General features: G+C 44.9%; 2 protein-coding genes, 1 long non-coding RNA gene and 1 other non-coding gene across 17 annotated transcripts in view; 2 read left to right on the top strand and 2 right to left on the bottom strand.

Annotated features, from left to right (window-relative positions):
* Positions 1 to 89: 89 nt before the first annotated feature.
* TRNAR-CCG (transfer RNA arginine (anticodon CCG)) lies at positions 90 to 162 on the top strand. Its single transcript has one exon. It is a non-coding gene; the product is annotated as a tRNA-Arg (tRNA).
* A 249-nt stretch (positions 163 to 411) lies between these two features.
* C18H17orf58 (chromosome 18 C17orf58 homolog) lies at positions 412 to 7,759 on the top strand. 4 transcript variants are annotated; one of them, XM_085556694.1, is made up of 5 exons: positions 412 to 592; positions 3,787 to 4,278; positions 4,381 to 4,461; positions 5,968 to 6,159; positions 6,706 to 7,759. In XM_085556694.1, exons 1-5 carry the CDS (start codon positions 538 to 540, stop codon positions 6,891 to 6,893), a joined length of 1,008 nt encoding a protein of 335 aa, XP_085412820.1. In that variant the 5' UTR covers positions 412 to 537; the 3' UTR covers positions 6,894 to 7,759. The 4 variants fall into 4 exon arrangements, with proteins under 4 accessions (XP_085412820.1, XP_085412818.1, XP_085412821.1 ...); XM_085556692.1 differs by having other exon boundaries at positions 5,968 to 6,067; positions 6,706 to 7,234; XM_085556695.1 differs by lacking the exon at positions 412 to 592 and adding an exon at positions 1,788 to 1,978.
* A 2,647-nt stretch (positions 7,760 to 10,406) lies between these two features.
* On the bottom strand, positions 10,407 to 11,121 carry LOC146765817 (uncharacterized). 2 transcript variants are annotated; one of them, XR_014949302.1, is made up of 3 exons: positions 11,090 to 11,121; positions 10,604 to 10,643; positions 10,407 to 10,521 (listed from the first exon to the last, which is right to left on the bottom strand). It is a non-coding gene; the product is annotated as an uncharacterized LOC146765817 (long non-coding RNA). The 2 variants fall into 2 exon arrangements; XR_014949303.1 differs by lacking the exon at positions 11,090 to 11,121 and adding an exon at positions 10,773 to 10,870.
* A 145-nt stretch (positions 11,122 to 11,266) lies between these two features.
* BPTF (bromodomain PHD finger transcription factor) overlaps positions 11,267 to 17,189 on the bottom strand; it is a 51,767-nt gene continuing 45,844 nt past the window's right edge. For 8 of the 10 annotated variants that reach the window (XM_021537125.4, XM_021537116.4, XM_021537085.3 and 5 more), the window contains 4 exons: positions 16,563 to 16,755; positions 15,562 to 15,646; positions 13,674 to 13,860; positions 11,267 to 12,172 (listed from right to left, as the gene is read on the bottom strand). In XM_021537125.4, coding sequence (XP_021392800.4) covers positions 12,136 to 12,172; positions 13,674 to 13,860; positions 15,562 to 15,646; positions 16,563 to 16,755 — 502 coding nt within the window. In that variant the 3' untranslated portion in view covers positions 11,267 to 12,135. Of the gene's footprint in view, positions 12,907 to 13,673; positions 13,861 to 15,561; positions 15,647 to 16,562; positions 16,756 to 17,189 lie in introns of all 10 variants that reach the window. The other 2 variants (XM_085556686.1, XM_021537144.3) reach the window with 2 other exon arrangements.

Genomic DNA, 17,189 nt, shown 5'->3' with positions numbered 1-17,189 from the left:
AGCGGGGAACACGTGACACCCGCAGGGGGCGGGGCCGGGGCCGGCCGGGCGGGGCTCTTACTGGGCGGCGCGCGCGGTGTGTGCTGGGTGACCCAGTGGCCTAATGGATAAGGCATCAGCCTCCGGAGCTGGGGATTGTGGGTTCGAGTCCCATCTGGGTCGTGCCGCGCTCGTTTTGTGCCGCTGCCGCGGGTCGCTCCGTGCGCCCACCCCCGCCCGGGACCCCCGACTCTTTTACCGCGGCTGCCCCGGGCCCGCTCTGCCCGCGCTCCGCGACCCGCGGGGGCAGCTGCGCTTCCTGCGGGCATCCCTGGGTCCCGCTCCCTCCAGAGAGCAGCAGCCGCGGGGCACCGGGCAGGGATGTGGCTTTGGTCCCGGTTTTGCCCAGCGCTGCTGGGAAAGCTTTTCCATCTCCGCTGCTCGAGCACCCCGGGGCTGCTGGAATGCCGGGAGTGCTCCAAACACCACTGCTGTGCTCTTAATGGAGATCCTGTCCAAGTAAAGTCTGGGGAAAGAGTGCAGACACAGCCGTAATGAATGAGGGTTGAATTGCACCACCAGCTAATTCAACAGAAAAATCCTTGGAATACAGGTCTGTGGCATGCTCACGTGTGTGTATATCCATCCATCCATCCATCCATCCATCCATCCATCCATCCATCCATCCATCCATCCATCCTCCTCCCTCCCCAGTGCCAGCACTCACACTCCAGCTTCTGCTTGCTGCAGGTACCTGCTGCTCACCAAAGCAATGGAGGAGCCCTCCTCTCCTTCATCCTCAATTTACATTCCTATTCCCGTAATAGCTATCTTGGGATAGTTCTGGAATTAAAATGTTTCAAATAACAGAGGGAAACAGGGAGTAAGTGAGTGTTGCAGTAGAAACGTAACTCCTTGAGTAATAGATGTGGTGAAATGTCTTTTATTTTCCACACTATTCTGGTGAATTTTCTGTATCTTTGCCCATGGCTGCTGGAGACAAAGCCCTGAGCTTCTGGAAATCCTATTGAAATATTTAATTAAGGCAGGACAAAACAAACTGCTTGAACTAAGCAACACTGAATCCCATGCCACAGGCATGGCTGAGGGTTAGATTTTCTGTCAAGGGTGGGTTTCAGGAGCCTTTCGGTGCCTTTATGTAGTTTTAAATTGTTGGTTGTCCCTTAAAATCATGAACAGCTTCCACAGCACCCAGCAGCAGCCGCTGAGTTAAACTGTCACAATAGGAATCTTGTGTTGCAATAAGGTCACTTAGAAATAAGCCTTCTTAATTCAGTAATCCAAATCAGGGTTGGCTTGGTGTGTGAAAATTTGCAGAGTTCTTCATGATGGCAAAGAGAGATTTAAAAATAAAGCTGTGTGGGATCAGCAGAGCTTTCCCTTGGACTAGACAGTCACAACTGCATTTTTCAGCCTGAAAAGAATCACTGAAACTGGTTCCTGAAACTAAAAGAGGAGATTAGCAGTTATATCACTGGAGGTGACCAGAAATCCCCAGATATGTTCCATTGTCATGCATATCCTTTACAGCCCCCGTGTCCCCGGGTCTGGTGTATTCCAGCAGCTCCCGGTTCCCCCCCAGAACACAGCTCTCCACAGGCAGCAAAACCAGCCTTGTTCCCGATGATTTTTCCCTACAGAATGCCACAGGAGGGCAAGACTCCCCAAAATAAAAATCTGCTGCCAGAACCACGTGTGGGTGTGTATTCCCAGGACTCAGGTGGTGCAGCCAGGGGCTTGTTCCCGATGGGAAGGAGCACATTCCTCCCAGGCAGGGCTGGTGGAGGCAGCAGCTTGGTCTTGCTCCAGTGGGTTGTCCAGAGAGTGATTCCCGTTTCCCCTCAGGCTGCCTCTCATTAGCATGGATCGGGGGAAGGGCATAAAAGACTCCAGCTCATTTTGAGTCTGGAAAAACTTTTCTTCAAAATGACAACCCAAGTGTTCTGGCTCCTCTGCTTTGTCATTAGATCATCTTCTGGTAAGTCTGTTACCTTCGGAGTGGGGCTGGGGCAGCTCTGCCTCGGGAAGCAGGGGAGGCTAAGGACTTTCCTACAAACCCTTGCTCGGGCAGCCCCCCAGCCTGCAGCCTTTTCAGCAGGTGAGGGCTCAAGAAAGAAACATTTCAACATGTTTGTGCAATGGGAATGTAGATTGCAATATTTAATTTGCCAGCATTGGGAAGAATTAAGAGCGCCTGGCAGAAGCAGGCAGGGAGCTGGTGCTCTGTCCTGCCAGCCACCAGTGGCAGGTGAAGTTGGATTTGCTTCTGCATTTGGGATTTTTATAATTTGTATGTGACCTTTCTCTTTTAGTCCCCACCACCTGTAACTCCAGATGTGTGGCTGACTTTAACATGTTCAGTGTGCCCTGGGTCCCTGCAGCAAGCTGTCCTGAATGGATTTATTTGGGTTTTAGTGCTTCACTGACAGAACAGAAATAGCATTTACATCTGTTCCACTGAGATTTGGTTATGTTGCAGTCATATTTCTTAGGTTGCAACAACTAGACAGGAATATCTTGGTACGGGAGGAGGAACCTCAAGGTCCTGAGCAGATTGAGTAGAGAAAAATGAACTATTTCTTGATACAATCCGTGACTGAGAAGGCGTGATAAAGTGGTAGAAGAGTTTATTTGCACACCCAAGTCTGAGACACCTGTTCAGAGGGCACAGCTTCACACTGAACCATCTCCAAACCCCCCTTGCCTGCTGCTTTTGGCAGCTTGGACTTCTTCCACCCCTCTCTCCACGGACATTCTTTTGACTTTACGTGTGGCCAGCCCAAATATCAGGGAATCTTTCCCATGACAGCAGCTGGTGAGAGCACAGGGGGAGAAGTGGCAAGGTCAGCAGTTGAGTCAGTTATAGGAGATAAACCAGGACGTTGTTCATCTGTGTATGTCAAATCTCTCTTTTCACACGAGGAGCTGGGATCAGCCTCCTACACAGAATAACCACGGCCGTGAACACCAGACAGAGGCTGTGTGTGGGTGAGCTGTGTGAAAACTCTGCTGGCTCACTCCAAGCCTGCAGGGAAGGTCTAAAGGAAAAGGAAAATAGACTGCCGGGGGAAGTTCCTCTCCTGCTGGGCTAAACATTTTGGTAATTTTTCTTTGTGAGGTTCAAGAGATCAAGGTGAAGGTATAAATGAAAGTGTAGGTGGTTGCCCAGCTTCTGTGAACAGTGCCATTAAGTTATTTTTTTTCCCTGGACTCCCAGGCACTTCCTCTCTTTCTCAAATATCCTCTCAAATTAAGCAAAGCCCTGAAATAATTATTACTCAGCAGCACTAGCCTAATTACTGCTACTACATGCTCAAGTCAGAGATCCAAAATTGTGGATAAAGACCTTTCCAGTAGCATCCAAAGCTACTGAAGTCTGGATGACATTGTCAACAGGCATCCCATGGATGGGAAAACCAAATAGTTCTGCTGTCATGGTCTCTTAAACAAGCATCCCAAATGACAACGTGAACCTTGTTTCCTCAGATGCTCCCTGGAGATTCAGGGGTTTGAGAAAAGGGTTTGTTTTTAATTTGAAACAATAATAAAGTAAAAATGCAAATCTCCTGTTTTGCTCACACAGCTGCATTCCCTGTACGGGACCATCAATATCTGAGTAGAGGAACGAGGAGCTCTAATGTGCTTCATCTATTGAACTATTTATTAGTTTTATGTCTTCTTGTTGAAGGCCTCACTTATGGGTTAGAGCCTCAAATCTTCCCATTCTGAAACATTTGGAATAAAAGACTTAAAACACTGATTTTTCTCTCCTTTTTTTGCCTGTAGGATCCCTGCTCTATGCTGAGAAAGCCGGCCAGGCTCTCAGCAAAGATGTTTTTAGCTCAGCAGCTGCTGCTGACGTTCAGGTGAAAGCGGCGGGGCGGGGCACGGGCAGTGCCAGCGGGAATGCCAGGGAAACGGGAATGGCGCCGGGAATGCCCTCCCTGGCCGCCGACAGGAAGAAAGGCGCGGAGCCGTCCCTGGAGAACAGCACAGGGCCGAGGAAGCGCCTCGGGCTCCGGGGGCGGCGCCGGGCCGGGGCCAACAGCGTGGGCGGCCGAGCCCCCCGCCCGAAGGCGCCGTCCCGGCCGGGAGCGCGTCCCGCTCCGCGCCCTGCAACGGCGGAGCGCAGTGATGCTAACGCCCCGCTCCACCTCAACCGAGCGGGGAAGGCAGAGCCCGACAAAGAGCCCGAGCCCTCCAGGGGCGTCCCCGGCCCCTCGTGGGTCACCAACCGCTGGTCGCCCAGCTCGCTGCAGCTGGGCGGGCTGAGGAAAGGTAAGGGACGGGCTGCCCAGAGCTTCTCCGAGGCTGGGGCACAGTGGGGTGAGACATCCCCAGAGGGCCCCTGCTGTCCCTCAGGCTGTGCTCCTGTTGTAGGTGGTGACAAGGAGGAGGTGTGTCTGTCCGAGTGCAGGAAGGAGCGGGATGAAGTGGAGGCTTTCTGTGCCAGCGAGTTTGGTAGGTGGTGTCCCTCCCCCTCAACCCACAGGGACAGAGCACCTTCTGTCCCCTTGGCACTGATACTGCACTGCTACTTTTAAAATACTGCGATTAGGATACAGTATGTCCAATAATTACCAAGTATTCAAAAAGGACCCACCACAATTTTTCATAAACATACTTACATTACCTTTTCCCTACCTTGGGCTAGTACTGCCCTTTTTTCTGTTTCCTCTGGAGGAACAGTGTCCTTGAGACTGGTCAATGGAACTGAAAAGACTAATTGTTTTAGATACTCTCAGATTTAACATTGAAGCTGGGTTATTTATCTCTTACCATTTAGAGCAAGTTTGATTTTGGGAATGGAGGTTTGAAATGAAAATAAAATGGTGAACCAAACAGAAAGAAGACTGTGATTCTCTCTCTAGCGAGGATTCTTCTTGAAGTTCCTTAGGATTCAGTGTCTTTAATCCTTGTGTTCACACTGATGTAACTAAAGGTGGCAGGAAACAGCCTAATATTTTTGTACAGACTTTGTTTAAGGACAAGCATTTTCTGACTGAAACCCTGCCTTGTGCTTACAGAGTTGTGAAACAGATACCAACTTTTTCTCACAGTATTTTAAGAGATAAGGAAAATACAAACCCAGTGGTAACAGATGTTTCCATTTGTAGAACATAAACACGTTAGGAGACATCTGTTTTCTCTAAATGGAGAAGTCAGGAAGTGCTTTCTACAAATGCTGTCCTGCTTTGGTTTTTACCACTCTCACACATTCCTATCCAACATGGGCTTCACAGCAACCTGACCTCTGTGTGTTCAAGACCTTAAAAAACAGCTCTGCTCCTAAATTGAAAGGACAGGTTGGAAAAAGTCTGAACAACATATGAGCCAAGGTTCCAAGGCAGTGATCAGAGAGAGCTCTTCCTTGCTTTACATTTACAGTGCAGATAAAAGAATAAATGACTTGAATCAGAGTTCTCCCCCTGAGGCAGGTGTAACACCAGGTGCAGTAGCCCCACTAACACAGAGCTGTTTTCCCACCCCTGCACTCAACTCTGCCAGAGTCAGAAACTGGGAGAACAGCATAAAGGGAATGTCTGAGCTCCCAACACAACCTACTTGTGCCCCTGTCTCTTGGTATGACAAGGGCCTTTTATTTCAAAAGCCAAAGTATTTCATTACCAGCTTGACTTTTTACTTCATTGGAAAGTTTTAAATTTGAAAATTTTACTTTGTTAGGTAAATATGCCCACTTTATATGGTACTGAATGGTACTGAACCCATTGCTTTCTTCCCTAAGAAACATCTCAAACCTGTAAACAAGTTTTGCAAAGCAGCAAAACTTCAGGCAGTGACCTCACCAAATGTGATTATTTGAAGTAATTCCCACTGCCCACTCCTGAGCCAAAGGATTCCTGCTGACACTTCCTTTACAGCACTTCAAATGACAGCCTTCACACATACCCTGAAAATTGCCATGATATAAAATTTGATCTTATTTTCCCCTCTCCCTTAAAACAGCAGTGAATGGAATTGTTTATAACCTGGAAAGCCTGGGGAATGGAGTCCAGTGGATTACCCTCTTGGCAGACAGTGATGGATTGTACAAGATGAGTCGCCTGTATGTCACTCCTGACGCCGCCTTCTTCCGAGTTCACATCTTGGTTGTGGATACTTTAAACTGCAGTAAACCATGTCCAGACTTTAAACTTGGTAAATCATTCCAGCTAAATCCATTCTGCTATTCCTCTGCATGCACTGCAATCTCAGTCTGCCTTACTTTAATAGGCTTAGCCTGGGTTGCTGGGAAAATTTGGAAGAAAAGTATTTACTTAAAGTTGAGGCCTTTTTTCCCATTCAAGTTTCTCAAAACTTTCACAAGAGAACCAACTGCATGAGGAAGTCAGGTACCAGCATAGCCCTTTCTTAATTCTATCCCGTTCCAAAATGAAGGCAAGTTTTCAGGATTCCTAAAACAATACAAGCAAGAGCTTAAGCTGATGCCTTTGTAAGTCGTTCAGTTTTCCTTTTAAGCGCAAGTTTATCAAATACCAGCCTTCCCCCCGACAGTAAATCATCACTTCCACGCCAGCACCACCCCCAGGTCCCAGCAGAGCTCAGGGTGCAGTGGAAGCCCCGTGTTCAGGATGCTTCCACCGGCACAGCTCCACTCTGTTCCCAACAGAGTGCCCTCGGAGTGCCCCCCAACTCATTCCCCGAGGCTCAGCAGCCCTGTTGGTTTCCTTTGTGTCGTTGCAGGCAGCAGGTACATCGTGATGGGGCACATCTACCACAAGCGCCGGCAGGTGCCCGCCGAGCTGCTGCCGGCGCTGCGCGGGCGGCTGCGGCCGGGGGACGGCTGGGTGGGCAGCGGCGGCAGCTTCGTGAGGAGATTCCACAGGAAAAGCGATCTCAGGGTGAGGGCAGCGCGCTCCAAGTGTCCTTAGGAGGCCGGGGCTCCGTGCAGGACGCGGGAGCAGCGGGATGCCCCTCGGAGCACAGCCGGCCGTGGGCAGCGCTCCCGCAGCCCCACTCCGCTCCTGTGCTCGGCGAACGCCGGGGCCTCGAGAGGCCCCACGGAACTCACCCCACGGAACCCACCGGCCGTGAATTGGCTCCAGCTGCTTCCAGAGCACCAGGTTATTGGTGCTCCCCCGCTGCAGCGTGCCCCGAATGATCTGTAGGAACCGTAATGCAAAATTCTGGCAGTGTCGTCCTCAGTACACCACAAGTGCACTTTGAACCCCTCACCTTGAACACATTAAATGATACCACAGCTTTATCTACACAGGATGTTCACTGTGCTTTCACAGTTCTGCCTAATGCATTTGATTTCAGAGAAACCAACACCACTAAGTACCATTTGTATTATTTTTGTCTCCTCAACCATGTCTATGGTATTTTGGAAAATTACACCGCTCTTCCAGCAGAGCTGGGTGTTCACACAAAGCATACAGAAAAGAGTGTAATAATTTGAGTATATTAACATACTGACTGAAAGCAAGTCAAGAACTGCAAACCACAAATGCCCAGTTGCATTTACAAGTGATGGTGCAGGGAATGCAAAATGAGCACAGGCTGCACACACTGGGTGTGCCAGGGCACTTTGTTCTAGAGCAGTGCTGAATGCCATTCTTCAGGAGAAATATTGCGAAGCTTGTACTTGCACAAGTGTAAAGTTACTTTTTAAGTCAAAAAGACAATATTTTATTACCTTAGTGTGGTGAAATTGAGATGTTTGTTGTTCCCAGTCAGTATTTGCAAATAATAAGTCTGTAAAAGAAACTAATAAAATGCTCATGATGTTCTCCTTTCACTGTCTCCAGGGTTCTGGAAGACCCAAAAACCTTACGTAATGATGTTGCAGAAAGGCACCTCTTTGTGTGACAAGTTGGCTAAGGATTTGATACATATTTATATTAAGAAATGTAAAAAATGCAGTACAGCTCTAAACCCCACATACTCAGTGATATGTGACCTGCCACAAGAAGCAGTGGCTTCTATGGAAGCATGTTCTGTTTTGAAACAAGGTGGTTCTGACACACTGTCCTTGTCACACACCTCTGCAGCTTCATTTAGTGTCACTGAAAAGCCACGGAGCAGGGGATGGGATGGGCTACGCTGCATCAAATATTTCCTGACGTGGAGCAAATACAAAGAGCAAACATCCCCTACTTGGGACACAAAAGGCTCTTACTGGAGGATAGAAATTTACTCACAGCATGAGCCTACCTAAAAAATACCATGTCTCACTTTTGGTATGTGAAAGACTTTGCATGGAACACAGCATGGATTGATGGAATTTTCCTGAGAAAACCTGAGGGGGTTTTGATTTGGCAGAAGGACTGTTCTGGCAATGAATCAAAGCTCTCGAGTGACTGGGAGGGACAGAAGGAGGAAGGGTTACATGTGCATCTCGAGTTTCTTTGTTTCTATTTTCAGGGGAAGTCCAGGGATTAAGCAGCAACTCCTCCAGGCATCCCCTGCCCGGAGCAGCAGCCGAGCCCCATTCCCCTTATCCTGCTCCAGCCCAGGGAAGTGTGGGCACAAACCCAGCGTGTGCCTCCCTGGGCCTGTCCTTGGGAAGGGACAAACAAGCACAGGACACCAGTGCTAAGGACATCCCAAGCCCCAGTTCAGTGCCCATACCTGACAAAAAACACTGGAATACAGATGTTGCTCTGGGAGCCTGAAAAGTGATTTATCCCATGTTCTCTTCCTGTGTTACCAAGTTCTCTTACCTTTCCCTTCTTGATTGGAAGGTCCCTCCTTAAAATGTTCCCACAGCAGCTGAGCAACAAATCCCTGTGTGTCACAGCCCCGCTGAGACAGGGCTGGAGCAGGAGCAGGACTATTGTCACCAGGCTCATCACATACTAAACACACCTCCTGAACAACAACAATTCCCAGATCAAGGGGATGTCCAGTTTTGCACTTGCTATTCCGAAACTCTCCCAGCAATAACCACACTGGGAACTGGGTGGCATGCACATTCAGCAGCTGCCATGGTAATTTTGGTACCTCACAGTCAATAAATTCCTTTCCAACAGGATAAATATGGAAAATTCTGCCACCACCACACAGAAATCTGGGTGTAAAGGAATAACTGTTCTCACCTTGTCTGTCCAGGAGTTTACTCGAAGCTTTTGGGTAAGCCCAACTTCTTACTGTACTTTAAATCTCCAATTAACTCTTGCACAAACTAAATTGAGATTGAGAATAATTGCTTCAAATTTGAGGAGACAGAAAAGGAAAATCAAGCTGGCACAGCTCACATTATCCATATCTTACAATATATGACCATTTCAAAACAACTGTTGCAATAATTTATAAAATACAAAGAAGACGAGGACTGAGCAGAGATCACAAATCTTATGAACTTTATGCTTGATGGCAGGTGGGGATTAATTACAAGTGATTTATTTTCTGTAACACCATTTAACTATAAAACATCACCACTAGTAAATCCAGAGAAGTACCTTGACCTGCCCAATGGCAAGTGAACACACTGAAACAGGTTCTCATGGAATCACAGAATGGTTTGGGTTGGGTGATTAATCAGCAGCATTAAATTGCATGTATGTATTTCTTCCCTAAACAACCTGATTCACAGTTACATATGATCTGGCAAAGCCAAGACCTATATCCAATAACATTATCATTGTTTCATTAGAAACACCACCAAATCCATGTCAAACACATTACTTTATTTGTCTAGGATGATGTGTCCTATAAGGTACAAAAAAGTACTCTTCAGTTTGCCACAATTTGTTAAAAACAGTAATCTATTGCCTACAGGTAGGAAAGGTTTATATCATGTCAATATGAATTTAGGTACGAATAATAGTACAGAAATGCTGGGATGAGATGCAGGATATGTCCCAGTGCTGTTAAAGGTGAGATTTTTCCTTGTCCCATTAAAACACAATGCTTACAATATGCAGCATTTTTTAAAACGTCAAAGGACAACATAACCTAAATGCAACTACTCTTCTTTGATTTTCAGAAGCATAAATGGATTATTGTTTCCACACTGAACAATTAGTAATTTTCACAGATTGGTTAAATGACAACAATGTATGTACAAAAACACATGGGTTTTTAGTAGATAAAATCCCCCCAGAAGAACCTGAACACCTGAGCTGGAAGTGTAAGAAAGGGTGGTCAGTAGCAACATCTTTTTTAAAGAAAAATAACAGAGGAGGTTCTTGCATAGCAAGGTGTGAGGTTAAACCCAAAAGGAGCTTATCCATAAAACAGGTAAATCCCAGACCACTGGTAGAACAGAAGTTGACTGTGAGTTAGTGCAAAAGCTGGTCAGGTGGGTGAGGAGCTGCAGAGAAACCAGGGCTGGGACCTACAGACAGGTACCAGAGCAAGTCAGTCACACACAGGGAAATAAACCTCCTCATCTACAATTTGCATCTTCTTGGACTCTGGTTCATCCCTCCTGGCAGTGCTGCCCCCATAGGAAACACGGAGGCAGCCCAGGGACACAATTACAGAGTGTCCACATTCCCAGAGCACCTGGCAAAGATCACTGAGCTCCAGTGGGCAGGAACACCTGACAAACACCTCCTGTCCCAGCTGGACACTCCTGTGGGCACCACAGACACCTCCTGTCCCAGCTGGACACTCCTGTGGGCACCACAGACACCTCCTGTCCCAGCTGGACACTCCTGTGGCACCACAGACACCTCCTGCCCAGCTGGACACTCCTGTGGCATCACAGACACCTCCTGCCCTGTCCCAGCTGGACACTCCTGTGGCACCACAGACACCTCCTGTCCCGTCCCAGCTGGACACTCCTGTGGCATCACAGACACCTCCTGCCCTGTCCCAGCTGGACACTCCTGTGGCACCACAGACACCTCCTGCCCTGTGCCAGCTGGACACTCCTGTGGGCACCACAGACACCTCCTGCCCTGTCCCAGCTGGACACTCCTGTGGCACCACAGACACCTCCTGCCCTGTGCCAGCTGGACACTCCTGTGGCACCACAGACACCTCCTGCCCTGTCCCAGCTGGACACTCCTGTGGCACCACAGACACCTCCTGCCCTGTCCCAGCTGGACACTCCTGTGGCACCACAGACACCTCCTGCCCTGTGCCAGCTGGACACTCCTGTGGGCACCACAGACACCTCCTGCCCTGTGCCAGCTGGACACTCCTGTGGGCACTGTCTGGTCGGGATCACAGGGCTGGAATGCGGGCGGGTCCTGGCTGTTCCCACCCCTGCTCCTGGCAATCCCTACACTCCTGCACAGATCCCCAAAGTGTCTCACACACGTGGCAGCGCACACTCAAACACACCTACGGCTGTGGGGAGAACAATGATCTCCATTTATTTTGTTTCATATACATCCATATTTTGAATTTTAATACAAAAGAAAAAAAAATTAGAATCTGACAAATGTTTACAAACAAGATACCTTCAAATAGATTTTACTCAGTTCAGTCTGGTGCAGAGTAAATGACAAATTGTACTGTTTGTTATATTCAAGGCAACAGAGTCTGTAGTCCATGACCACTCAGCCCAAATTGTATGCAAGCTTGTTTTTATCTACCATGAATGATAAACTCCTTGTTGATTCCCAGTCCTGTGTGTGTGCACATGTGTACATAGCAGCTCCTTTCATAGAAAGAAAAGACATCTAGAGGTCTTCTTGTACTTTTACCTACAGGAATCATGTTAAGATACAGAATGGATTACATGGAACCAGGGCTGGATTTCATAAGAAAAAATAATTAGCTGACAAATGAGGGCAGCAATAAAAAAGCGTCTTTTTTGCAACAATAAATAAATACAGTCAAAGTTTTCTGTGTGGACTTTAAACCAGCTTCTTCACTGAAGAACAGACGTGGCATTTCCATGGAGTTAAACGTGACCCCATTTACTGTATCTTTTTTCTTGCTCTCTTTCTCTCTCTCCTTCAACAAAACAGTTTTCCTGCTTCTGCCACAATAGTACAACAATTTGATCTTGACAAGAAAGTGGTGCTGCTGATTTTTATTTCTTTGTCCTTTGGACAAAATAAGCCAAGAATATAATTTGACTGTTGTGACCAATAAAAACACAGTTTACATCAAGTCTTGTCAGGATAACCTGACTAAAAACATCTGGCTCCTTAATTAAAAATTGTCAGACAACCAGATCCTTGCTCGTGTGTTTGGTTAACACGCTGAACTCTAAGAAGCTGTAGACTGCAGTTTGTTGTTATGGGACCTGCAGAATACAGAAGAAAGTGAAGAATTAAGCACCCTTCAGTTTGCAGAACACAGTTGCTGCTAGGTGTTGCCAAAAATAAATCACAATAGGAGAATAATCACCATGTTGCTGTCATTTATTTTTTTCCCCTTCAGAAAAAATAATAATTCTTGCTCTGAATTTTAAGCCCATTTTCTCCTCCAGAATACAAATATTTCAGTACTTGTAAAATGCAGTGTGTCACTGGGATATGCCTGAATCAGTTGTACTCACATATTTACATAATAGTAGTCCACCAAAAGGAAAGCAAAAAGACATTTTTAGTTTTAAATATTTATAATAAGGTCTACTTTGCTTAAATTTATTCAATAAGTCTCTGGATTAACTTAATAGGAAAAAAAAACCTGAACAGGCATGTTAAAATCACATTTTTGCTAAGCAGAGTTCAGCAAAACTCCTCTTTGACATTCACAGTTTTATTAGTGACTTAAACTAAAACAATAAAACACAAGGTTTCCATGATGAATTTTTCCTTTTTCTTGATACAGTATTTGAGGAACGGAACAATTTTTTTGTTAATACAGTTATGTTCACCAGTGTGACTGCTGGCAACAAAAACAACATCTACTTTTTAGACAAATGATCTGGATTTTTAGGGCAGTTTAATGTCATTGGATTGTACAATAAAAGAAAGTGACCCCAACATCCAGTTCTGATTCCAGTTAAAAAGTTCAGACTAAAGATATCACAATCTGCAAGAAAAGAAAGAAGACGGATGGTATAAATGAAAAACAAGAACAAATAAGATGCAACAGTGAAATCAGTGTGCAAGCACAGGGAGTGCTGGGGCCCCAGCTAATGGCAGTGACACAAACATGAGTTGAAAATTACCTGACAAAAATTATTACGGTATTGAACTGGAAAGAAAAATGCATATTCTTTTTCAGGAATGTCTATGTAAGGGAAACCTCTACATCAGCCCTTCTTCAGAAAAAAAAAAAAAAAAAAAAAATTAAAAGTTTAATTCTGAAAGGTAAATTTTGAATTGTTTCATTTTCCATACCCTACTTTAAACCTTACTTACTGCCGTGTTTCAAAGGTGGTAAATGATAAAAAGATGAGAGAAGGAGTAACACTGAAGCAATTTAATTTCTTTCATTGGATTATAAAATTCACAGCAGGATTGTCTCTTAATTAGCATGAGAATTATTTACTGCAGAATAGAACATCAGCACAACTCAGACACAATATTTGCCCTGATAAGAAATTATTTTCTGCAGCATCGAGTTGACATATCACTCAAATTTTGCAAATTCACGACACCACCCAAATTTTTAACAGCTCATTTTGAATAAACATTCCAAAGTAACCTTCTTGAAATCATATTTAAGCCTTAATTTTGACAAAAGTTTCCAGGAAAGTGCATGGAGTAGTAAATACTGTGCAAATACAAGATAAGCTTAGAAAGGAGATTTCAGGGGCCAACACAACACCTGTGGTTAGGAACACTCCAGCTTACCTGCTTGCCTTAAATCCTTTTAGTTTCTGTACAAAGAAAGACTCGAGAACTTCTGCACACTGGTAAAAAGGGGAGTCACTTGGATTGTAGTAACGGCAGTTATCAAAAATTTTGGTCATGTCTGCCACAAACTCCGTGACCTTTTTGTAGTAGCGTTTCAGGATTCTTTCCTCCATGGTAGCAAGGTCTTTAAAGAAACCAAAGATTATTTAAATGAGAGACTTGCATCCTAAACAGGAATCTACATTGTCAAGACTGTGGGAAACAAAGCATTGTTCAGATTAGAGGCTTTCCCAGGAATGCTGGTTGTCACTGCAGGTCTCCCTCAGAAGAGACACTTAGGCATGAATGTGTTGTGTGCAGGAAAAGTCAATAACATACAAGAATCACCATGACTAGGGGAAACCTTTGCAAGGAGCTCCCACTTTTTCTGAAGAAATGAAGGGACAAGGTCAGACAATTACGATCCACATGCACATGTAACAACCATCACCTACTGATTATTTTTTGAATTCCTGCCTTGCTTTGAATGAACTATCAATTCTCATGGGCATGTGCACATTACACATGGCACAGATGAAATATTTTAAGTATAGGGTCATGCAAAATGCCTGAGCTCTCATCCTTACTGACCAGACACATTAAGGAGACAGGAATGGTGATATGAGTAACAACTGTCCTATCTTAATGCAAATGTCAATTAAAAACAGGGAGAGGAACAAAACCTCTCAAATATAAATATAGCTGTGTAAATGTCTAATGTTACTTTTAGCCTATCTGCCCTTGGAAAATGCCTTGAGGTGCTTATTTTGAAACACCAGTGATGCCAGACTGTGTGCAAAGAACTGCAGGTAGGTCTGGATTACATGGTGTATTTTACCCAGATTTAATTGTATTATAAATGTCTTCTCCTCCTACTTAAGTCAGAAAGGGCTAAATACACTTTTGCCTGCTCCATCAATAATACTGTTATTTGAGCTTTCCTTATAAACTTTAACCCATCCATCATGGAATAAGAGCTGTTCAGCAATGTTATAACAGCACAGTCCAAAACTTTGGAATGGGAAAGGACACAATCCCTAAACAAAGTATTATTTTCAGTCAGCATACCACAACATTTTGCCAAGATACTAAACTGAACATTCCTATTTCTAGGATGAGTAAGGAGTAGGTGAGAAAGCTCAAATGATACACTGGTTTTCACTGAGAGATCTGAAAAGGTATTGGTTCAATACTGTAAGGAAAGGAGTAACATTCCCAAAACCATTTCTGTCAGGAGGTAGATTTTCCCAGGAGGTTTCACATGCGAGTGCTTATCCAGTTTTAACTGGTGAGCTCTAAGAAGATCAGAGTAAAGCACTGGAAAGCTGCAGCATCTCTTCTTCCACTTTGCCCACTTTCACAACATCTGAATTCTTTTTTTCCCTGCAGCTTTAAAGACAAATTACACATAATACAAAATTTACTATCAAGTAAGATGAAGATAATTTTGAACTCCATCTCTTAAGGTGTATGTCACACTTCCATAGCATCACCTCCTCCTCAGCCTCTGGAGTACATATCCCAACCTTTGGAGGAGGAGCTCATTACAAAGACAGAAGAAAATTGTCCTCTTTAAATAAAGAAATTTAAAAACATGAATTCTATCCTATTATTGCACTGACTTCCACATTCATCTGTAAGACTGGCAGTATTTAGGGTGAAGCAGTCAGCCTAAGAGTAGATAAAACAGCCCTCATGAACTTCTGAATGTATCAGTGAGAATCACAGTGTTTCACCTGCCTAACCTGTGTATTTTGCAGATTATGGCTGGAGTGATCAGCAGGAAATTAATGTGTTATTCTAAAGCCCAAAGTCACTCACTCAGGCTGTTCTCAACAGCACTTACCCATTGGTTCTTTGATGACACCATAATAATCTGGGGCATCGTTGGGATCTACTGGTTCTAGGAACGGCCATGCCATCTTGTGAGCCTGGCAAGGAAACAGGAGAGGATGACAACATACAAAAACATACAATGAAGTTAAATTAGGCATCCTAATAGGTAAATATTTTCATCCTTTTATCTGTTGGGGTCTGGCGTTGAATTTCAGGAAGAAGTGCAGCATTATATTAAAAGGAACCATCATCTGATGACTGGGTAAAGTTTTAAATGTCAGTGACCCAGCAGCTGGGCTTCAAAACAGGAAACTGAAATTCAGACATAACAGGATACTGTGCTGAACAGGCTGCATGGAAAAGTATGGAATGAATTTACTGAGAGAACTTTCAAGTATCCTAAAATTAATATACTTTTATAAATGTCTGTAAAACATAGGACAATGCAAAATATTACTTACAGGATTTCTGTTACCATAATATTAAGAATTTTACCAGAATTCTTAAAAATTCCTTATAGCTGTAGCAGAAAATCCTATTTGGGAGTGACAGACAAACCAGAAATATCAGACAGTGTACATAATTCTTATTATGAGGATGCCATCATTTACATGCTGATAATGATCCCCTGTGAGAACACTCCTGAAATCTGGTAACACTCCATTAAAGTAAGGAAGTGTGGATCACAACCCACAGCAAACTGATCTGAGAACAGAACACTACACCTTCCAATACCCTGTGCAGTTGTACTCCCACTCTGCCTTTTGGGATTCTAAATCTGCTTCCTTTAAAAGCCTTTAACTGCTGGGATTGTTGTTTCACCTACTCAGGAGCAGATTTATTAATTATTGTAAATATTCCACAGCACAGTAACACCAAGCAGGTTTGCAGCTGACACAGTGGCACAGCTTTGCTGTTCCCAAATCTCAGAGCTAATACGGAGAAATCACCCCTTCCTCCCAGACCCACTGGGTCTGTCACACTCCCTGGTGCTGCCAGCCTTGTCCTCACCTGCAAGGAGCGCAGGACCCTCCTCAACCCTTCATAGTCTTTATCTGTGAGAGGACTGAGCACAGTCATGGCATCCTCTGTGGACTGGCACTGGGGACACACGTACTCATCTATGAGATCTGCCTCGCTCTGCAGGATGCCCACGCAGCGCCCGTGGTACCAGTTCTGACATCGGTCACAGCCAATGTAAAATCTGCAAGAGCCAAATCAAATGTCAGTGCCTTCATCTATTTCAAGTCCAGGTTACATTTAAACACATACACCTGCCATCCCCTGCACACAAGCAGATACTTGGCATGATTAATGACAACAGGTAACATCAGATTTCAGAGTGACAAACTCTACTCCAACTGCTTTTGTATTTACGGACCACTTCACATTCCTGAATTTTATACTTTCAAGCAATCAGGATTTCAAAAATAATTCCTCTGCTTTAGAGATGAAAGGAACAGTGTAAAGCCAGAAGCCTCACCCAGCCAGTATCCAAACCAATTCAAGATGCATTTTGCACAAACTGGACTACAACTAGGGCTTGTTTCACTCCATACAAGCACTTTTCATATGGAAGCTTCAGCCTTGTAACTGAATACAGAGGGAGTATTCTATGACACAAAGCCTTACAGTAAA

Source organism: Lonchura striata, chromosome 18 (genome assembly GCF_050655825.1).
Source record: "Lonchura striata isolate lonStrDom1 chromosome 18, ASM5065582v1, whole genome shotgun sequence".
Taxonomy (NCBI): domain Eukaryota; kingdom Metazoa; phylum Chordata; class Aves; order Passeriformes; family Estrildidae; genus Lonchura; species Lonchura striata.
The sequence above is the reverse complement of the archived record's forward strand: the minus strand, read 5'-3'. Positions and strand labels throughout refer to the sequence as shown.